The sequence below is a fragment of the Drosophila suzukii genome, chromosome X (assembly GCF_043229965.1).
Source record: "Drosophila suzukii chromosome X, CBGP_Dsuzu_IsoJpt1.0, whole genome shotgun sequence".
Classification (NCBI taxonomy): Eukaryota; Metazoa; Arthropoda; class Insecta; order Diptera; family Drosophilidae; genus Drosophila; species Drosophila suzukii.
In genome coordinates this window covers 9231211-9255702 of record NC_092084.1, presented here as the reverse complement: position 1 = coordinate 9255702, position 24492 = coordinate 9231211, and the positions used below count along the sequence as shown (strand labels likewise).

General features: G+C 36.4%; 1 protein-coding gene across 1 annotated transcript; it reads left to right on the top strand.

Annotated features, from left to right (window-relative positions):
• Positions 1-1930: 1930 nt before the first annotated feature.
• LOC108016558 (TWiK family of potassium channels protein 7) lies at positions 1931-24105 on the top strand. Its single transcript, XM_036820533.3, has 8 exons — positions 1931-2440; positions 21794-21955; positions 22022-22145; positions 22476-22625; positions 22888-23079; positions 23137-23252; positions 23315-23407; positions 23472-24105. Exons 1-8 carry the CDS (start codon positions 2198-2200, stop codon positions 23625-23627), a joined length of 1236 nt encoding a protein of 411 aa, XP_036676428.2. The 5' UTR covers positions 1931-2197; the 3' UTR covers positions 23628-24105.
• Positions 24106-24492: the final 387 nt, after the last annotated feature.

The following is a 24492-nucleotide window of genomic DNA, read 5'->3' as shown; positions in this document are numbered from 1 at the left end:
GCTTTTATTTTGAAGCTCTTCTGTGATCCTTTGACAGAAAGATCTCCATCCCATCGCCGATTTTGCAATATTCTCCATACAACTCAGGTATTTTGTTACTTTTGTGGCTTGCCAAGTGTTCTGTTTTCTTACACACATTTTTGAATTTTTCGTTTTGATTTTGATAGTAGCCCTGCTTCAAAGTGGAAATCCATCGATAGGCGAAAAAGGAGCGACCCTACACGACTTCGGCCGGTCCAATGACAAGACAGAACTTGGACTTTTTCAGAAAGCCGAAAAACTGCGAAGACGAACTGCGAAATCACTTTGAGAAAAAAAGGTAACATGGATTTCCCGAAACCACAGCCGCCGCAGGGATTGAACTACTCGAATGTTGGCAAAGTGCGCGTGCGCCGCTTGTCCGAAATGTTAATTAATTCGGCCCTCGAACCCAAGGACAAGGAGCCCCAGGAAAACGAACAGGCCACCAATCCCATCAAGGTCAAGGCGTGCGAAGTGCGCGTGCGCCGCCTGAGCCAACTGCAAATTGATGCGGCCAACAAATTCCAGGCCAATTTACGCGCTATCCTTTTGGCCAACTCGCCTGCTACTCGCGCAGGAGGCAATAAGGGGCGTGGCGGGCCAAAGAAGAAAAATAGATCGCTGTCCAAGAAGCACAAGTGTATTTGTGTGATCAAGAGGAAGAGGGTGCCCTGGCCAGGCAAACGTCCCTTAGGCCTGTCGATAAGCATGAGCCAACTGAAAATTTATGCGGCCAACAAATTCCACGCCAATTTACGCGCTATCCTTTTGGCCAACTCGCCTGCTACTCGCGCAGGAGGCAATAAGGGGCGTGGCGGTCCCAAGAAGAAAAATAGATCGCTATCCAAGAAGCACAAGTGTAATGCTGTGATCAAGAGGAAGAGAGTGCCCTGGCCAGGCATGCGTCCCTTTGGCCTGTCGGAGAAGTAACCAGCCGGCAATTTTAATTGTTCGCTATGTAATCTCCTGGTCCTGGTCTTCAATATCCTCGCTGGATGCCTTAACAGCCCGCACGTCCGCAGCAAGTGAATTCAACCGGCCGGATCCCCAAAATTATACAAATCTTCAAAATTGTATTTAAATGTTAAACAATAAATTGTCATACTTCCGATTTTTACGAACAGAATTCAACGAGCTAGCTTTATTACAATAAATGTATAAACACATGGTTCAGGTAATTTTTTTATAGGGATTGGTTTCCAAGTGCCCGTGTGTCCAATGAATTTATTTAAGTATTCTATTAATCAATTTATTTCTAAATACATGATTAAAATAGACTGTACTTCTTTTTAAATACTGAGCACGTTGCCGTATTTTTATGTCTGCACGCCGTAACAAACAGTGTTGCCATATCGCTTGCAAGTGAAGTTTTGCCGCGTTGATTTACCCGCCATTTCAAACTTGAAACACATTTCCTTTATATGTGTGTAAATATGGCTAAGATCTTTATTATTTTCAAGCACTCTTATACAATTATTTCTGATATATATCTGAATATTTTGTAATTTACTAGAAAGAGATGCACAAATATTGAAGTGACAACAAGAAGCTTATATGAAAACTTCTTGTTTGATTCTGATAGTATTCTTTTATAATATTGGCCTAAATATTTATTAAATATAATTTGGTTTAATGAGAACATTATTGATTTAACAAATGTTTTTGATCCAATAAAAATGTCTTTGTATTTTTTTAAACATTCAGGGCAATTTTATATATTAAATCAGGTTGGGTTGCTAATGAGTCGACCAAAATAAATCCAGTCAGCCACAAATAAAGCTTTTTTCTCTCTACGTTTTCGTATTTAATTATATTTCACATTTCCAGCAACGTTGCCACATGTTTGGGCCCAAAGTTGCCCCCCTTTTTTGGGGAAGCCCGTGTATCCAGTTCAGCGCGAAAACACAACAGTCGCAACTTTGACTTGTTGACGGTTGGTTCTCTTCGGTTTTCCGGGCCTGCGTCGATTTCCACAGTTTTTGGCGCGAGTGCGAGAAAATTCGAAAATTGCCCGTTTGCGTGAGTGCCCCTAAAAAAAATGCTGGACTCACAGGACCGAAGAGGGCTGTGCCCCTAGAAGGATACAAATAAATATATATTTATCAGAATAGCCATTAAAAAATCCAAAAAATTAAATGATTGCAAAATAATTGAGGGATAGAGAAAAGTCGCGGAGATGCCGATCAAAAAGGTGGCGGTGAAGGAGTACGATTCGCAGGATGAGGCCAGCACCGAGTTGCTGGAGAAGCTGAAGCACCTGGACCGCCGTGTGGACGCCGCCGAGGGCGGGGGCGTGGCCAAGGGGGCGGCCGGCGGTAGGAGGAGCACCGCCTGCTGGCAGTCGGTGAAGTGGAAGTCGGCCCTCAATCACATAGGACTGCTCGTCTCGCTGTCCATCTACTGCGGCGTGGGCGGATTGGTAAGAGAACGTGAACGTGTGCTCCACGTCCCCACCAGACTCGCACATAACTAAACAAATATTTAATTATTTTCGATGTATTTTTTTTCGCCTTTTGCGGCCGCCGCGAACATGCAAAATGATTTGTGTTGGGCCAAAAGCCGAAAACGGCGAGCGTTAAAATTGTTTGGAGCAAGAACGAAAAGCAAAACACATAAATACAGTAACCAATCGAAGAAGGCGATTAATTAGGGTTTAATCTATTCGAAATCTGAAGGTTACTACTAAAAAAAAATATTTTGGTATCTAAAAAAATTCTTAAGGAATATATGAGTGACTTTGAATACACTCAATCCTTAATTTGGTAACCGAAACAGTGTTTTTCAAGCATTTATTTTAAAAGAGACTTAACTTTACATAGAAATAAACAATAAACTTTCGTTTAATTTTTTTTTGAATTTTAAATTCATTGTCACATTTAAAAAAATTTAAATAAAAATGGTTTCTTGTGCAAACTTAATTTATGTAAAAGACAGCAAATTATTTTACTATAAAACAAAGTGAAAAACATGTTATTAATAATAATAATAATATAAAAAATATTAATTAAAATGAAACAAACTCCCTGAATTTTTACCAGTTAGTTTTATTATTATTATGAAACATTTAAAAACCAACTCAACTTATTCCAACTTATTTCAAAACAAAACACTACTCTTCTGAAGCATTACTAATTCAAGACATTTTATTCTAGCATTTCAGTGTGACACTTTTTTATTATAATTTTATTGTTTTACAGTCAATATATATTAGTTAAAAATTCAATGACAAAGATTTTTATTTTTAATGATCTTAAATTAAATTCAAAACTTACTCATTTTGAATTTAATGATATATTAGTTCCATTACGACCGTTTACTGTACCAATATGAATAAAAACAATAACCCAAACAGAGCCAAAATTTATTGCAGTGGAAATACTAAAAATTATCCCAAAATTAAGTCATAAAACTATTTTGTACATTTAAGTGCCCCGCCTCCCCTAATTGCCTCTGGATATCCAGACAGCCAAATCTGTCTGGTTTTCGGAGCAGGAGGAACTGCATCGGGCCGACCACGTCCAGGCCTTTTGGCCTTGTCTAAACATTTACATTTTCGCCAATGACGTCGTGGTTTTAGCTTTTGGCCAAGCAAAAAAAAAATAAAAAAAATAAGAGTATTTTCAAATTGATGCCGTCAGTTGTCCATGACTGCAAAATAGCTGCAGTTAATCGGGGGAAATATCGGGGGAGGCCAGAGTAGAGCCCTAATTGTTGTGTCCCACGACTTGACATATGGCCGAGTGTCGTGCCGGGAAGGTATTTGTTATACTGCCTCTCAATTTCCTCGGGCACCGACAATTACGGGCTGGGAAATGGATAGGATATGGTGTGGGTGTTGACCAAAATGGGCTGAATGGATGGATGTCGAAGCTTATCGAGGATGTATGATGTATGCGCTAGGATATCGCGGTTGAAGGCATCTTAAGCAGGCTGTTTGTTTTATGGCATTGAAAATGAATTCTTGTTAAGGAACTTTGATAAGAAAAGGGGTTCCTTCGTCTTTGTAACGTATAAACACATCCCGGATTATTATTCCTATTCAATATTTCGTTCAGAATTCGATATAAAATGAAAATCAATTTTAAGGAATCGCAGATTTAATGTTTCGTAACGAGTTCGATGCAAAATATGATTATAAAAATGTATTCCCCAGGAATCGCATTTTTCTGTTGTTTATTTTTGTGGTATTTATAACTTTGATAAGGAGAAATGGGGTTATTTTGTCTTTCTAACTTATAAAAATTTCCTAATATTTCAGGAAATGTTTCGTTACGAACTCGATCTTAAATTATAATATAGTTTTTTAAAGATTATTAAATATTTTCTAATAAAAATAGCAAATGTTCGGTGCAAATTGTCGGTATCATGAGTAAATTGACTCTATTTATATGTACTTCCATTGACTGCCTTGGCAACCAAATGATTCATGGTGCCTTGAATTCTTGAATATTTCTGTGCTATATCAAATTGGGGCTCCCCTTCGGTTCCCGATAGACCCTGTATCATACCAGCGCTATCAACACCTCGATGAAATATCTGGCGATTTGCGCAGATTTCTGGCAACAAAAGCCATGCATTAATCAGGCAACACATTCGCATTCATATGGATTGTCGAGGAATCCCAGTACTCCCCGAATTTTCCGCCGGGGAGGGACCCTTCAATCTCCGGGCCACATACCACACCACATGTTGCCCAATTATGCGCACTTCTCACTTAAATGGCTCATCAAATTTATTTCAAATTCACATGGGGAATAGCATTTGTTTTATGTTCCGATTTGCCTTGATCTTTTTTCTCACTTTTAATAAACTTAAGAAAAATGAATACTAAAGCGCTTATATAAACTTTAAAAAAATGTAGTCATGAACTTCTTTAATTTTTGAATCAATATAAATAATTATCCTTAAAAATGTAGAAAATTTATTTGCCACCTTAAAAGTCACCCAAACTCTCAGTATGTTTCGATTTGCAATTTACTTTGCATTGAAAAAGTCCCAGTTAAAAGGAAATGAATCCTGGGACGTGAACGGAACTGTCCACATCAGCATATCACATGACATTCAAGTTTTCTCACAGTTTTTCCTTCAATTTTTTCTAGCCGGAAATCAGTTTCAGTCACTTGACCAGCGACAAAAACTTTTGACCCCAACTGTGTACTTCTCCCGAGATTAGTTTACAGAAAAGATATCTGCTCTAGAAATAACCTTGAATTATGATCTAGAGATTTCTGGGTACAAAAAAACACTTTTAACATTTAAGGATTTCATTTTAATTGAAAAACTTTAAGTCTGCTATCAAATTTAAACAAATCTACAGAACTACTATTATAAAATAGAGTTTAAAATTTTATATGAAGCTCATGGCGTCATCTTCTTGGTGCTCTCCTTTTTCTAAAGTATTTTTTTTCGAAAGATAAGCTGCTTTAAAGCGAAATCACTTTTCAGTGGTCGACAATATAAAGTTTTAATTGGTTTTGTTGACGAGCTGGCCAGGAAGCAATTGGCATTTATCTATTTTATGGTTTTGTTTCCGTTCTGCTCCTTGAACCCCTAATAACACGAGCAAGTCTATTTATTAATTAAGCCAAATTCCCGGGAGGGAAACTCGAATTACCAGCAAACAGCCTCCTTTCACATATGGCAAAAAATATGGATGAGTGGACATAAATCATTTTAATTAGCATTTTGTAGCATACTTGAAGGCGTCGTCGATTTGTTATACGTGTGTGTGTGAGCTTTCTCCTTTTGAGTGTGTGTGTGTGTGAAAAATTTCACTTTGTCAAAAGTTGTCCAGCGGAAAAAGTTAGAGGGCAAGTGAATTAAGTTGCTGGCCAGAATAACGCACAACAACAAAATGGCCAATTAGACTGGAGTCAACCCAGCCCACTTCCCTGGCTTTATCCCCTTTCTATACACTATATGCATACAGTCGCAGTCAATAAAATAGTATTTCCTACTTTTTAATACAGAATATTTAACAATAAGTATAAATTGAATACTCCGAATTAAAATATTAATTATTTTGTTAAGACTTTTATTTGTATAAATATATTATTGTAAGCTTTATTCTCCTATAATAGATTATTAAAATATAGTATATTTTATTCAGTAAATATTTGGAAAAGTTGGGAACATAAATCATGCTTTAAAGTTATACTGGAAAAATATGTAACATATATTCTTTTAGACTCTGATCAATAGATAGAGATCTATAAAATAAACTATTTAAAAACTTGTTTTAGTATATAATACTGAAATTAGTATTTTCATAAGAAAGGGCGCTGGAAACTAGATCCTTAGATCCGTTAAAAACTATTAATTTATAATATATTTTTAATCCAATTTCATATTTTTAATTGTGTTATATTTTATTTTATTTATTATTTGGTATTTTGTACCAAGTACACCTGTTTCGACCTCAGCTGTATTGTTTTCTCTGTGAATTTGCTCATGTGTGTGCCGGTGTTATCTGATTAACTGACCCGTCCAAGCCTGCCCAGACATGATTTTTCATATCGAGGCCAATTTGCTTCTTGGCCCTGAACGGAGTCCAAAACCAAAGTCAGGAAATAGGCTCGGCCAAATAGGCGCTTTTCCCCATTTCCACCGCGGATGTTTGCACCAGGAAGACAAAGAAGAGCGAAAGGGAAAACTGGAAAGGGAAAAACATTGGGGAACGCTGGAAAATCACGTCAGGTTCACATTAGGACAATAATTTGACATTTTTCATTACCCTTGGCTCTTAAAGAGTGATAGAATGGTTTTAACTTTAAGTTAGGCAGGTAGCACAGAAAATATTTCACAATTTTCAAAAAAAGACTAATCATTATTTGAAAGGTAATGTAGATTCCAATATATGGTATACTATAAGGTTTACAAAAACTTTATTAATACCAATACTTGGTTTAGATTTTAAAAATTACAATACCAATGTTTTCGATGGCTATGATATCACAAGCATTTCAGTTCATTTCTTTAGCAATGTATCATTTACTTTCGATGGTGTCCGATTTATTCGATGGTTCACCATACCACAACTGATGAAATACCCCGAGTCCATTTGATTTTGGTTTGCTAATGAAACCATTATGCTCCATCGCCCCCAGCTATGCAACAGCACTTGCAAATTCCAATCAAGTATCCCCGATTCCCCACCCCAAAAAACCCCAAATACAAATCCAAACATTCCCGAAATTACCGAACAATGACAAGCCAAGCGATTCGAAGCGAGACAAAGATACATTCGCTACAAGATGGGGCAAAAACAAAACCCGAAAGTGTTTAAGTGTATTAGGACCAAGTTCCTGGACCACGCATGAGGCATACAAATCGAGATTCAATTTACAGGCCAAAAAAAAGGGACAGAGATCAAATAGATTGCAAGTCATAAAGTCACTTTCAGAGAGTGAAAAGTGGAAACCTGCAGCAATTTAACACGCAAGAATGGACCGCCTTTGGATTTTTCCTCTTTTTGTTTGTTTTACATACATGTGTCCCCGTCACGAGATACAAATTATTTTTGGCCAGCGGCCAGGAAAATAAATACAAAATGAATACATCAAGTGGGTGGGCGATAGTAAAGTGGAGCCGTAAAATTATTAACAAATTATGCGGCGACAGGCAGGTGACAAGAATCGGACAGATTTATGCGGCGAGTGGCCAAGTGTGAAATGAATTTATATCCTCCCCCGAATCGAGATTCTCTGGCGTCGCGTGTCCCGTTCGAAAATCCAAAAATAACCAAATAATTGACTCATTGGGGAATCTCGTTAAGTTGCCATTGTGCATATACTCAAATATCGGGGGTGCATATAGATTGGTGGTATGTAGATCCAGGTCACCAAGTGCATGGGGCAGTTAGCCCCGATCTCGATGAGCTGGAAGCATCCATCAATCAGTCGTTAATGTCCCAGCCAGTTGGTTCATCGTTGGTTTGTTTATCAGTTTTTACTTCTAATTGCTTGTTTACACGTTGTGATTTATTTTTTATATTTTTATGGCCGGCTTATAGATCTGGTGAGATTGTGGCGAATTTATGTACTTTCAGAGTGTGAAAATGGATGGCCAGCCATTTGACACGAATGTTTTTGGGAAACTTTTTTTGAAATGGAATCATTAACACTGCTGGAAAGTTAATGGAACATTTTGTAAATACCAATTATTATTGCAAATTTATTTTAAAGAAAGTGTAACTATATTTATTTTATAAAAGGTATTATATGTATATACCAAGTGGATAATATTTTATTTTATTTTTATGTTATATAGAGTATTATATATACTATTTTAAAAAAATATTTCAATGGAAATTTGATTATAAATTTAAAGTAAGAAAGTGCATAAGATTGTATTACCTATTATGCATTCACTTTGAATATTTCATTTAATCATATTTAAAATAACAAACTGTTCATTGGGCATTTTCTCTTGTAAACAAAAGTATTTCCCCAAGAAATTATAAACTTTTTTGCCAGTCATTTGGCAATTTTCCGTCTCCAAGCGAATTCCATTACATTTTCCACCACCTTTCCTATCATATGGACACTATTTACATTTCTCAGTATTTATTTGCCATTTAAATGCCGATACTTTTTCGAATTTTTTATATATTTATCCCACGGATAAATCGCCCACGCTTCTGGGGATTCTGAAAATTAAAGAGACGTCACTGTTTCACACACACGCTCCCTTGACAATGGCCACAATTAACCCCCTCGGGCCCCCAATTAACCCCTGACCACCACTATCACTTTCATTTTTTCGCATTGTTTGCTTGTTCGCGTCTTTCGCACCTTGTTTTCGCCGTCGATTTCCTCGAGATTTTCCCATCTCGGCGTACGAGGCGTATGAGTAATATGCGTATGCGTGATTTTTGCCTTTTTTTATGCTACCATGTAGCATATTTCAGGCCCGTTTCTATCTTTAAACGTGAAGCAAATAAATTGAAAGAATTCTTTGTTTGCACTGGACTCGATTTTGGTTCGCTGCTCGCGGAAATAAATTGAAAATCATTTGTAAACTATTTGCAGAATCGCCGTATAATTATGACGATGATTGTTGGCCGTATGTCTGCCAAAACAAACTGGCCATAGCAAATGCGCTGGCGTTAATAATTTATACAATTTATTAGCAAATTAAAATAATAAACTACAGCCGCTGATTTGATTTATTTATTTGCCTAGCATAAAACCATTGTTTCCCTTCTTTTTTTTTTGTTTTCGAATATCACTAATTTATGGTGTGAAATTTAAATTGGCAATGAGAAAATCGAACCAAGCAATTTTATGTGGAGTTGGCATGTCAAGGTTGTGGTTGCTCTTCCTAAAGTTTTTTCCTATGTGGGTGGTGTAGTTGAAGGAAGTGGCTCATAACAAAACGTTCGACGCTGAATTTGCATAATTGAAAAGGGGAGTGGATAAGGACTTCAGTTACCCACAGAACCAATATTTGTTTTCTTTTATAGAGACTGGTTCAATGCTCTTTTGTTTTTAGTTTTGGAATACAAATTGTCAACTATATTTTTTATTTAACCAATATATACATATATCTTATTAAAAATAATATTATGGAAATAGTTGCCATGATCATTTTGAAAAAGTGATAAAACCTTATTAAATTTTTTAATATATTACTGAAATATAAAATCCTACAAATATTAGTTTATTTTATTATGAAAAAGTTATAAAACCTTATTAAATTTTTTAATATATTACTGAAATATAAAATCCTACAAATATTAGTTTATTTTATTATCCTTTTAAATTCGATAACTTATTTACTTGAATTAAAATCCCTAAATTGTTCAAATAAATTTTTAAAATAGAATTACAACATTTTTATTACCAAGAAATGGTCATTATGTGATCCAAACCAGATGTTCATTATGATTTCTTCCACATGATAGGTTGTATTAGCAGACACCTATAAAAGCAATTGACTTTGATCTCTGCGCGAAATTCTCTTAGCGATCTTATATTTTTTATGTATGCTATTTTTTTTTTCTCAAACTAAACTTGTTTATGTTTTTTTTTAGTTTCCAAATTTAGATTTAGAATTTTTTATGCTCTTAATCGCAATTCCCAAAGAGTATAGCCGTATATAGCCGAAAATCGAATACCTTGCCCCATACACTGCAAACACTTTCACCAAATTCGACCTCAGCAATTACCAGAAAGTAAGAGCCAAACTGCCGTTTGAGTCAAAAGAGGAGTAAGCCAAAAAACAGCGAACTAGAACTCGGTCAACTTTTTAGCCCTGGCCATTCTGGCGCCTTGCGTGCTGCACCAAAATCGGTGTTAAGCCAAAATCCGCGGGAGCCAGCCCCATTAAGCCACCTCCTCATCCTTATCCTCATTCACCTAACTTGGCCAATTTGCCCCACCTCCAACTTGAGCATTGACGCGGCTTTGATTGTTTTTTTTTTGCAGGTCGACAGTCGACACAATCTTAGACATAAGGCAGCACGCAAGTCGAAGTCAGAGCAACTCAATTTTTAAGGGAAAACGCAGCGGCAGGAGCAGATCCTTAAAAGGTTTTTACAGGGTATTAAAAGGGCATGTCATTCAGAGGGAAAAATATTTACAATCATTCGATTTTCATTTTTTTGAGACTTTAGTATCCAAAAAATAAGTGAAAAGCCTACCTTTACTTATGTTTATGTTTTAATATCTCATTGAGATTTAATTTATATATTTTTTTCAATATTTAGGATTAACAATTTTTTGTTAGGTATTATTTTAAAAGCAAGAATTTACATATGTACTCATATTAAAAATTTTAAAATAAAAATATAAGTCTTAATGTAGATAATAAAAGCCAAAAGATATGTTGAATATTTATTTAATATTAAAATTCGCATTTTCCATTAAAAATACCTTAGTTCAAATTAATTTCTTAGATAATTACTTCTCAACCAAGAATTGTTTTATTTATTTTTTATAAAAGTGTACAAGTTATAGATTATTAAATAATTATTCTAAATACTGATATTCTAAAATACTGTCAAATGAAATAATTCAGCTTAGAACAGTATTTCACTGGCTTTTTCGTACATTTCCCAAAGGCTAACTTTATTCCAATGGGTGATTTATAGTCCATATGAACTGCCATCAAAATCCCCGCCAAGCAAAAGTTGCGTGCAAAATTTTTGCATGTCAAAATGGCGTTGATTGATGACGACTTTCTTTCTTAAATGCACATAATGCGCATACGCAGCGTGTGACGATGTGTGGGTCCCAGTTTTCCGCCCAACTCAGCATATTTTCCGCAGAAAAGTGAACGACAAGCGGTAAACAATAAAAACACTTACGCACTCACCAAGTAAGTAAGCAAGTAAATAGATGGATGTAATACTTTGCTGAACTTTGACAGGCTGCAGAATGCATTAAAGTTTTACTTATCGAAAAAGGGGGAAGTTATGAAAGTTGCCCAACTCGATTATGGAAATTGCTGGGGGAGTTTATACAATATGCGTGTTGGACTTATAAGTTATAAGACCCAAAAGCGAAACGAACTTGGCTCGGGATTTTCTCTAAACTTTTTTAAGTTAAATTACCTTTTTGACGGCAAACGAATTGAAAGGATTTTTTTTTAGTATTTTTTATCTTATTTGAAATATGACTTTGAATTTGTAACTTTTGGTTAATATTACAAAAAATGAGCATTTGATTTGATATAATATTCTTCGATTTGATGTTTTCTGTTTTTATCTATTATAAAAAAATTCGGCAAGTCATATGATCCCAAGTTGTTAACAAGTTGAACCCACTGTAAGCATTTTTTTAAGCATATGTGAGAGTTTTAATGGTCCTCCCTCCCTCGAAAATGCCTAAAAACTCCCACAAACGTAAGCTGCCCAATTTGAGTACCCATTTATAGACCCATTTATAGAACAGACCTAGACAACCATATTGCAAGACTCTTCAAACCAACTTAATAGTATTTCCCCTCACCGCAAGCAAAGCTATCAATTTCACGGTTTGACCGCCCCTTGTCCCAAAAATGATGCCATCGCTTGCAAATTGAAAATAAAATGAAATAGAATAAAATAAAATGCGAGTAAAAGCCACAAATCATCGTGGGCCACATAGCCAAGAACAGCAATCTCATTAGCCAACAAATTCATCCGGCAGCTGGCCACAACACAGTGTCAATCAAAAGTCAGCGCACCCCAGCCCCTTTTCCCATGGACAGCTGCCAAAAAAAAAGGGGGCGGGCATGGTAATTCACCAGCTCATAATTAGAAAATTAAAAAACTATCATTCTCGGCTGTCCACAAAATTTCGCCTTGCACTTCATTATTTTCGAATAATCATTATTTTGTTGTTGTTTTCATTCTTGTGGCTCATTAAGACACTTGAGATCTTGAGGACTTAAGATCTTAAGACCCATAGAGATGAGCAGGTGATTTCGGAGGCAGAAAACACAAAGTAATGAGATTAGAATTGAGACGCTTGTTTGTTTGGCACGGATTCTCTTAACTTGGGCAGCTTAAATTCGTGCTAGAGAAGAGCATTTTAGCGTGACTTGTAATTTATTCATGATTCCATTATGGGAAAATAATAATTTTAAACACTGCCTACCTACGACTCAACTACAATTTTCTTTTTTTCAAGAATCCTTTTGTTTCAGCACGCAAAGTTGTTAGAGAGGAGAATTGATTTGAAAATGTATTTAAGAAACTTTATTTTAATAATATATATTTTTTTAATTTTTAAAAGTCAACCAATTATATTATTAACTATATAATGTTTTCACAGACCGTATAAAAAATTTATTGAGTAGGTAAAAATTTATTTAAAAAGTTTTTTTTTATATTTTGTTTTGTAATGAATTAAACATTTATTAAAATTCTAATTTTGAAGAAAATCTAATTTAATAAATAAAGAAAAATAAAATTAGAAAGGCTTAAATATTAGCTAAAAACAACAATTTCTGAGAACTTCTGGTAAATTGAGGCGTTAAAAACCCAACAGAATGCTCTATTTAAGCCCCAATTACAGCGATACTATCGCTTGGTTGTCGTGAGTGGCATCCATCGCCAGCTTCCGCATCCGCATCCGCATCCGCATCCGCCTGGCCCCCCTCCCCTTAACTCCATGCCATGTGGCACGCAATCTCAAGACCCTCTTCCGATTCGACGGGCGTAATCTTTCTGCTGCCATGTTTGGCTCACACACATCACGGGGCGGTTAAAAACGCGCCGCAGACGCACACAAATCAAAGGCGGCTAGAAAAAAACAACAAGTCACGTGGGCGGGGGCAAGTGTGTTTGGAGTGTGTTATATTTACGTATATATATATATATATATTAGCCCCAACAGCTGATTTGTTGTCGTGGCATGCAAATAGCAACCACCTCCATTTTTTTCAACGTTTTCGTTGGCTTGTCACGTGCTGATGGACACGCCAAAAGGGTGGGTCAAAGGTGAAGTGCCGAGTTTGGTCCCCCTTCTCCATTCACGTCGGATTTGTTATGATTTTATGCCCAAAACAGCACAGAGAGCTCAAAGTCGGCTTACGAATTGGTCAAAAGATTATGTAGAATTTACGACTGCGTTGCTAAAAAATATTTTAAAGTATTTTTAAAGTCAAACAGACAAGACTTTAAGTCCTATGATTTTAGTCAAGTTAAGAACCAAAATATAATTTTAAAAATATTTGGCAAATCACATTCAAATATTAGCATATTTAGATTTATCAGTTTTAAGAGTATAACTTTATAATGGAATTTAATAATTAATAATAAAGTAGGTGTATGGTGGAATTTTTCTATTTTACTGTTTCCCCCCAACTACGTTTCTGTTTGTAATATTATATTATGTAGATCCATTTTACTATCCCTGCTGATTTGCAATTCCTATGATGATTTCGTATTTTAGTTGGTCTAGGGGGAAATCAAGTGATTTTGTCACTCCTGGTAATCACGATGGTGATGTGGCCATGCGGCCATGTGACATGTGTCTAGACCCGATAATGATGATGGCAATCTCTGGATTTTGGAACCAAATAATGCCGAACCGAACCGAATCCCACATCGCAGTGCCCAGCCCATGGAGTCCGTCCGGGGTTATTTGGGTCAAGCGGCGGCATTAGCATAAAACGAACATCCAAAAGGCGCTCCAGGAATGGCACTTACTCGGCCTTTTTGCCGGGCATTGTGTCCGGAATTGGTTAATTAACCGCAGGTGGGGCTCCGGCCCCTTTCCGGCATTATCATTTCGCTGGATTTTAATTTGATTTCGGTTTCGCTGATGTTCTTATTTTTTCATGTTCTATTTTTTAAATGTTCCATATTTCTGAGCGCTTGGCCTTGGCCATTATAATTACGCATAAATATGTCAAGTGCCGAAAAGTGCGAATGGAGTGGCCAACAGTGGGTGGTCCTCGTCGGGCTGCTGTGCCGCTGGCAATAAAAAGCCATAAGCGTTTATATTTACGATTATAATTGGGCCTTTTCCGTTGTGTGTCAACGATATGGAATGAGATGGGAAGCGGATGGGAAGGGGATGGGAAGGGAATGGGAAGGGAATGGGAAGGTGATGGGAAGGGAATGGGAAGGCAATGGGAAGGTGATGGGGGAACTTGGAATGGGATTTCTTCAAGTGTTTTCGTTGAACTCGGCAGGAATTCCAACTGTTACAAGTGCCTCGTGCTGTGATTGTTCTGCATACCAAATTTATTACGGTTCCGCCAAAGGGATCCTGAGATATTAACTATTCAAGATTACGACGCCATTCATACTTAACAGCCATTTAACTCGTTGGGAAGACCTTACTTAAAATGATTGCATAATAATTCACATGATAAACATGCTTTATTTAAGTATGTGAACCGAACCGGCCTGCAAATCATTTTTCATCTATCTCGCCTTTATTAGTTTATACAGCCTGTAAAATTTCCCTTTGCTCTTAAGCACAGATCCCGAGATTTTCCGCCCCATAGCAATAGGATTTGCTATTAAATCAATTAACAGGTTCAATCGTAAAATTTTTCAGAGCCGTTTAACCATTTGGTTTTATTGCGTTATGATAATATTTACATTATCCCAAAGTGTGGAAAAATTTGATGTTTTCATAATAAATATAATTTATTCAAGTACATATGTACATATATTGCAATCACTTTTATCAGTTCATACGGCCCGCCAATTTTCAGTTAGTTATTATCCACAGATCCCAAGATTTGGTCTTGCCATCAAATCACTTAACAAGTTCTATCGTTAAGTTTTACAATAGATCTTCTGCCAAAGAGCCCTCATGCCATTCGGTTTTATTGCGACGAGCGAAGCGCACTCAATAAATAATCAAAACTTAATGAACTGGCAGCGATTTATGCGTGCAGCAACAACAAGTTTGTGGAAATTATGTCTAATTTGGTATCAAATCATAAACTCATAAAATCAACAAACCAGATTCGCTGACGCTGCCCGCCCGCGGTTTTAAACGCGAACGACAGAAAAGCGCGGCGATACGGAAAATGTGGAAAAGTGTTTTGCGCTTTTTTTCTGGCCCTGCCCATAAACAAACAAGTCTTCGTTTTATTTTTTTTTTTTTTTTGGGCGGGAAAGTCAAATAATATTTAAGGTTGTAGCGAAATCAGCACGAAAGGGCGCCCAGCGGACGCCGTTGTCCATTTTCGCATTTTCACGACGCTTCCGTTTTGGCAGGACCCCGAAACTTTCGCCACTTTCACATTGGGTCAGGGTCCTGGACAGGCGGTCATTGCCGCCCCTGGAACTAATTTTCAATAAATAATACCAATTTATATTTATTATACATTGGGCCGGCGCATTTGTTTTGTTTTTTCTTCGCCGACGGCCCTCGTTATAATGTTCTCTTCTGGTAAATAATCATAAATACGGAATGTGGAGATTTATGGTTTCTTGCTCGAGTTCGTTGAGTGAGACCGTCTAAAACGTGTGATGGCTGGGTTCGGGCATTAGCACTTGCTCTTGATCTCGATAAATAAATAAAGAGATACTGGGCTCTTTGAAATATTGTTCAGGGCTGAATTTAATTATCTGAAGTTCTGTGTCCTTCAGAGTGGCAACTCAAAACTGCACTTCAAGATTTCATAACATGAGTTGTTGTATCCCGATTTAAAAGTGGGATACCTTTATGAATTCGTAGTTGAATTCTCTAATATTCTACATTTAAGTTTATCTATTACAAGAGGGTCAACATTTTAAGCCTTTTCATGTTCCACTTTTCTGTATTTCCAATGGCTTTCAGATTAGGAACCCAAAATCTGCGCTTCTAAATTCCATAACTTGTGTTATTGGTTTCCGACTTTGAAGCTGGATACCTCTATGAGTTTGTATTTTAATTTACTAATTATCTACATTCAAATAATTCTTTTCAAAGAGGGTCAAAAATTTAACCCATTTTCATGTTAGATTTTTCCGTATTTCCAATGTTTTTCAGAATGGGAACCCAAATCTGAACTTCTAAATTCCATAACTTGAGTTATAGGATCTTGATTTAGACGTGGGATACCTCGTTGAATTCGTAGTTGAATTCTCTTATATTCTACATTTAAATTTATCTATTACAGAAGGGTTCCAATTTTAACCCATTTTCATGTTAGATTTTTCCGTATTTCAAATGGCTTTCAGAATGGGAACCCAAAATCTGCCCTTCTAAATTCCATACCTTGAGTTAGGGAATTCCGATTTAGACGTGGGATACCTCTTTGAATTCGTAGTTGAATTATCTAATATTCTACATTTAAGTTTATCCATTACAAGAGGGTCAAAATTTTAATCCTTTTCATGTTCCACTTTTCTGTATTCCAATGGCTTTCAGAATTGAACCCCAAAACTGCACTTTCAGATTCCATAACTTCACTTATAGGATCCCGATTTAGACGTGGGATACCTCTATGAGTTTGTGGCAGAATTCTTTAATATTCTGCATTAAAATATATATTTTCAAGGAGGGTCAAAATTTTAACCCGTTTTCATGTTCAATTTTTCTGTACTTCATATGGTTTTCATAATGGGAACACAAAATCTGCCCTTTTGAGTTCCATAACTTGAATTATTGGACTCCGATTTTGATGTGGGATACCTCTATGAGTTTGTGTTTTAATTCTCTAATAATCTACATTCAAATATTTCTTTTCAAGGAGGGTCAAAATTTTAACCGATTTTCATGTTCGATTTTTCCGTATTTTCAATGGTTCTCAGAATGGGAACCCAAATCTGCACTTCTAAATTCTATAACTTAAGTTATAGGATCTCGATTTAGACGTGGGATACCTCGTTGAATTCGTGGTTGAATTCTCTAATATTCTACATTTAAATGTATCTTTTACAGGAGAGTCAAAAATTTAGCCCATTTTCATGTTCGATTTTTCCGTATTTCCAATGTTTTTCAGAATGGGAACCCAAATCTGAACTTCTAAATTCCATAACTTGAGTTATAGGATATCGATTTAGACGTGGGATACCTCGTTGAATTTGTTGTTGAATTTTCTAATTTTCTACATTTAAATGTATCTTTTACAGGAGGGTCAAAAATTTAACCCATTTTCATGTTCGATTTTTCCGTATTTCCAATGGTTTTCAGAATGGGATCCCAAATCTGAACTTCTAAATTCCATAACTTGAACAACTGAATCCCGATTTAGACGTGGGATGCCTCTTTGAATTTGTGGTTGAATTCTCTAATATTCTACATTTAAATATTTCTTTTTAAAGAGGGTCAAAGTTTTAGCCCATTTTCATGTTCGGTTTTTTTCGATATCCAATGGTTCTCAGAATGGGAACCCAAAACTGTACTATGAAATTTCATAACTTGGGTAATTGTATCCCGATTTAGACGTGGGATACCTCTATGATTTTGTGGTTAAATTCTCTAATTTTCTGCATTTAAATTAATATTTTACAGGAGGGTCAAAAATTTAACCCATTTTCATGTTCGCCGTATTTCCAATGGTTTTCAGAATGGGAACCCAAATCGGAGCTTCTAATTTCCATAACTTGAGTTATAGGATCTTGATTTAGACGTGGGATACCTCGTTGAATTAGTGGTTGAATTCTTTAATTTTCTACATTTAAATTTGGCAGGAGAGTCAAAAACTTAACCCATTTTCATGTTCGCCGTATTTCCAATGGTTCTCAGAATGGGAACCCAAAACTGTACTACGAAATTGTATAATTTGGGTAATTTGATTCCGAGTTAGACGTGGGATACCTCGTTGAATTTGTAGTTGATTTTTCTAATATTCTACATTTAAATATTTCTTTTTAACGAGGGTCCAAATTTTAACCCATTCCTATGTTCGATTCTTCCGTATGGTTCAAAGAATAAGTTTCCAAAATTGCACTGCCAAATTTCATAACTTGAGTTATTGGATCCCGGATTAAAGCGTGGGATACCTTTATGAGTCTCTAATGTTCTACCTTAAAATTTTTATTATAAACGATCCCGTCCCGTTTGCTCATCCCAAGATTCAGCTTAATGCATCCCATAGACCCCGAAATATGACCCCCTATATCATCATTGCAAAAACTTGCCCCAAAACCCCGGGGCTTCATTGTTCGAAGGATGGTGTATTGAGTCAATCTGCGACCTTGTTCGGGCTTGGGGCTGCCGTTCAGTCTGCGGGTTGTTTACTGACCGTAGCCTGCTTTTGGGGAGCTCGCAGCGGAAATGAATTATCGCCCGCTAAATGGCCGCGCACATCATTATTATTATACTCATAGTAGCTACCAACAGCTGGAGTTGCAAAAACATTTTAGTTGGGATTTTTTTTTATTATTTTGCTTTCTCTTTGTAATGAAGAGAAATCGCGATGGACACTGGCGGTGGGTATTAAAAAAAGTAAAAAAGTAGCAGCTGTAAAAACGGGATTACGAAACTGGTTGTGGTTTCTAGCCTGGCTTGTCAATCTGGATTAGGTCCAGCCCAGTTTTAGGTATTTATACTGCCACTCCCGAAATGGCAAGAATTACGCTGGGAAAAACAAGATATTTAATAAACACAACAAACACACAAAAATTAGAAAAGGAATCTTGAAAGTGATAAGTACTTCAATAACTATTTCCACCTCTTTCACATGAATATATATTTTTTAGAATTAATAAGATGAAAGAAGAAGATAAAATATTATAAAAGAAATATATATTATTGATAGGGTTATGTAGCAATGGAATATTGTCTTTATATATATTGTAATATTTTATAATACAGGTATTTTTCACCGTGCAGATCCTGATACCCAGTTCAGGTGGTCGGATTAAGGCACCGTGGGGAACTCCGTTATTTCCATATGTCGTGCGTTAATTGCCGCACATGTATGATGATGGCCAGAGGGTCAGGAGCGGAAAGGATCCGGGGTTCTGGGATTCGGGATCTGGGGATTGGGGATTCGGTAGCGGAAACACTCTAGCTCCGCTGTGTGTGATTTATGTTGTGCAAAATGGGGTGACAAAGTGACAACTACCATAAGCCGCCCTAAGCAAAGAGTTTCGAGCAGGAAGTCACTTTGCGAAACAGTGATTTTATGGCCAAAACTGGGAGTGCGAGTCATTTGTCATAGGTTTGGATTATGGCTTAACCCAATTTTCTATATTGCAGGCCTTTCCTTTTTTTTTAACTTTACGTTCATTTTCAAAATTTATGTTTAATATTTATATATAATATATAAATTCTGATTATACCCGTTACTCGTAGAGTAAAAGGGTATACTAGATTCGTCGGAAAGTATGTAACAGGCAGAAGGAAGCGTTTCCGACCCCATAAAGTATATATATTCTTGATCAGGATCACTAGCCGAGTCGATCTAGCCATGTCCGTCTGTCCGTCTGTCCGTCTGTCCGTCTGACCGTCTGTCCGTCTGTCCGTCTGTCCGTCTGTCTGTCCGGATGAACGCTGAGATCTCGGAAACTATGAGAGTTAGGCTATTGAGATTTGGCGTACAGATTCCTGAGCTTCTTACGCAGCGCAAGTTTGTTTCAGTAGACTGCCACGCCCACTCTAACGCCCACAAACCGCCCAAAACTGAAACTCCTACAGTTTTGATGCTAGGTAGAAAATTTTAACTGAAATGTATTGTTCTCATCAATACCTATCGATTGACCTAAAGTTTGCCACGCCCACTTAAACGCCCACAAACCGCGAAAACCTGTGACGCCCACAATTTGGATGCTAGATGAAAAATTTGAACTGAAATGTATTGGTGTCGTCAATACCTATCGATTGATCCAAAAATAAATTTGCCACGCCCACTCTAACGCCCATAACGCTTAAATCTGTCTACCGCTTTTTATTTTCGCTTTGCTGCTTGCATATCTCCTTTTCCCTTTGAGTAACGGGTATCTGATAGTCGAGGTACTCGACTATAGCGTTCTTCCTTGTTTATTTATAGATTTACAAGCTGTGCAAAAATAAATATTGTTAAGTTTTATTACTGAATAAAAGGTTACCTTTAAAAATGATAGCCAGATAGAAAAGTAAGGCCAGTACACCAATATGTTTTTTAATATTTTAAACAAGCTTAAAGTTAATTTCGTCTGTATTTTTATATATTAAATATATATTTTTAAATATATCTTGGAAGAACTGTATAATAAAATAGCAGTCACAGTTTTTATAGCATAGCAACTCCCATTTTCCAGGGCCTAGTGCTCTAACCCCCATTTCCTGCCCCATCATAACTCACGGGGATCCCCCTCTTTGCCAGGGGTCAGCAAACAAAAAGAGAAGCGCCAAAGATAACCCCATGTCCGATAATAATTATAATTTATGCGCCAGCACAGAAATAAACCCAGACGCAAACTTTCATCTGTTAGTCTGTCTGCGGATGTAACGAACCAAATTACAGATCTGTCTGCTCGCTCCTTCTTCTATATATATATATCTATATCTATGGGATGTGAGTGACATGACACCACTGCAAGTTGGACAACTTGTCGCCCTTAAATTGCTCGGGGAAAAGGGCAACGGATTGATTTTTGGGGGGACAGGAATTAATTAACCAAATGCAAAAATGTGCAACTGGGGAAAACTGAAATTAAGTGAAGGCGAGGACAGCAAATTCAATTAATCAAAATGCAGACGTGCCAGGAATTCCAAGCATTTGCAACTCTGTCAAAGTCACAAGTGTAGGAAACACTTTGAGTCACTCAAGGCTGCTCGTATATCTTTCTTACCCCATTTTTCCTTCCAGTGTGTTTGTGTGTCGAAGAAAAATTGTCTGACACATTTAAATTGAATTTCCAAATTCATTCGCTTTTTTTCGCCAACATTTCTCTGGCTGGTTCGCTTTCGATTTGCTGTTAAAAATAAAACTCAAAATCAATTTGTACAAACTATTTTTATATCGAAAACAACATACTACAAGTTAAACAAATTTCCCAAGATGATGTGTGAGAAATTGAATGAAGATTTTGATTTTGTTGTATTTACGTTTCATTCCATCACTAAAACATCAAACAATAAGATTTGGAATTCCAGTGAATGGGAAATTTTGTTAACTCATAAAAAATAATTGTAAAGTGATTGTTCATAATTATTATAGGTTGTTAGGTTGTGGGGGTGAAGGTCATGGCGCAAAGTTCAAAATTTATCGGATCTTAAATGTTTTGCCACGAATACTAGGAAAGGCACCCGGGCTTATTCCTGGAATAAATCTAAATAAATGCTTACTCATTAACTGCTTATTTTTTCAAGTAAAAGATTTATTTATTTATCATTAGCTTTAATAAATATATCTTATAAGTTAATTTTTAACTCATCTGAATTGCAAATTTCTTATTCTTTTTTAGATATTTCGGCATTTAGAACGCCCTGCGGAGGTGGAACGCTTATCCCATCTCAAGGACGTGGTGAAAACCCACAGGGAAAAATTCATGCACACCATATTGAACAACACCGAGGTTCGCAATCTCGACCAGCTCTTGGCCTTTGAGTTGGCCAAATATGAAGCGGTTAGAATAGTGTTACATTTACCCAATTTTTCATCCATTATAATCCATTAATTATGTTTTTTTCAGGCCGTTCAACAGGCGGCTGAGGGGGGGCTGCTAATTGTGGCCGATAAAGACTTTCCAGAGCCCTACGAGCGATGGAGTATTCTGCAAGCTGTGTTCTTCTCATCGACTGTGTTAACCACCATAGGTGGGTAATAACCATAAATAATAAATGTGATTTTAATTGGAAGATTAGTATCAGTCGATATAAAACATGCAATTATTAGATATGTGCTATATCTACCTATTTTATTTTTATTATTCAGAAAGTTAAAGCCATTTCTTAAGAGATTCTTCTGATATCTATCGTTTATCAATTAATTTATATTAATTATAAATCATAGTCACCCTTGTTGATGAGAATAAATCCTATTTAAATTTAAATTCTGTTCATAAATAAATTTCTTTCGCTGTACTCTTGACTTATTTCGACCTTTAGTTTAGCCCAATTTAATTAATTGACACTTTAAACTTTCAGGCTATGGCAATATTGTGCCAGTGACGACTGGTGGTCGGGTATTTTGCATTTGTTTCGCCCTCATCGGCATCCCATTCACCCTCACAGTGATTGCCGATTGGGGTCGATTGTTTGCCTCAGCGGTCTCTGTTTTTGGCCATCATATGCCCAGTAAGTGAATATTTTATCATAATCAAATTAAGGTTGAAAAAAATGAGAAAAAATTAAAAACATATAAAACAAATAAACAATAAATTCATTTATGTAAATTTGTAAAGAAAAAATAAGTTTAAAAAGAATTCAAGCGAACACTGTGCGCATGAGTAATATTAAAACATAGAACATGAAATCACTCATACGCACTGTTGGTTCTGCAAGCATTACACTCTGCTACCTGCAATTTATTCTATTGTAATCTTACTATTTCCCCTAGCCAAACCAAAGTTCACCAACTTTATTGGCAAGACCTGGTTCTATGCCATTTTGGCCGTTGGCTTTCTGGGCGTTTACTTGGCCGCTGGAGCTGGTCTTCTTTTGCTTTGGGAAGATGATTGGACCTTCTTCGATGGCTTCTACTTTTGTTTCATCACCATGACAACCATCGGATTCGGTGATTTGGTGCCAAGTGAGTTGGTGGAATAAGAAATTATGTTTTTAATATATTACTAATCATATTTTCCAGAGAAACCCAACTACATGTTGCTGTGCACATTGTATATTCTCATCGGACTGGCCCTGACTTCCACTATCATTGAGCTGGTGAGACGACAATATGCAACCAGTTGGGCCAAGCTACAGGTATAGATAAACCATTTTTAAATACAAATATATATTTTTTTAATTATAAAACATTTTTCCAGGAGCTTTCGGGTCCCATGGCAGAGACATTACGTCGATTGGGCGAAACAGCCGGCACAGGTCTCGATTATTCAACCCTGCAGAAGGTCCTTACGGTATGAAATCTTTATAAATAGAACCTTGAAAGATTAAGACAACTAAGTATAAATTTACTACTAGGTTTCCATGCCCAAATGGAATAGCAAGAAGAACGACCACAGTCCCGACATTGCCGCCTTGGAGGCCATCACAAATGCCATTTTGAAGGAGGTTAAGGAGGCCCAAAACAACAAGCCCAAGGTCCTGCAGATCGTCATCTACGAGTCCTCTGTCTAAAATAATGAAAAACAAAATTAGAAAAACAAATCAGACAGCCAGAGAGCTTCCATCGTGAAAAGTGCTGCATAATTTTGGGCAACCAGCAAGAAAACAAAAAAGTAATATCAAGAAAAATATCAAACGTAGTTAGGCTGCTGATCGTCATCCATGGGTTACAGTGGACACTGGCTACTGTAGCACTGCCAGACTTCCATAAGTTAGTGTCCGTACTTATAGCTATTATATAGTCAAATGTCTAGGCAATAACATTGCTCATACGTACTGAGGCCACCACATACATACTCATACCCTCACACATGCAAAGCGCGGCAGGTGATTTAATACCTATCTTGAATAGTCGTAGATAATATTTTTTTTTCTAGGAATTCTAACCGTATGAGGTAGCTTAAGTTATCGGTAATCGTAATTGTAACTCTTGTCCATACCATGCATAAATGTCATCTTAACAATAAACCAGGAAAAAGACTTCAACAATTTCGAACTGTTTTTAAGTGGGAGGGATTTTAAGGTATTAAAAAAAATATTACAATCCCTATTTTAAGAATTGTCAAAGAAAACCATTAGAAAATGTGGTTTTCAATATGACGGATATTGGGGTATTTTTATTTTTTACAAATGTTTTGGGATTAGTTAATTTTACGTAAATTCACCTCGAAAACAAAGTCAAAATTTCAAAAAGTATTATGTTTAAATAATACCATAACAATTTTGGATCCCTCTAATCATTAATAATAAAGTTTCTAAGTAAAAACCCTATTTTCTAGATAAATAAAAATATAATTACGATAGTTCTTAAATTATATATTATTTATAGAGGATTAGGAAATTATCTTTATAATATTATATCAGTGTATGTAAAGCT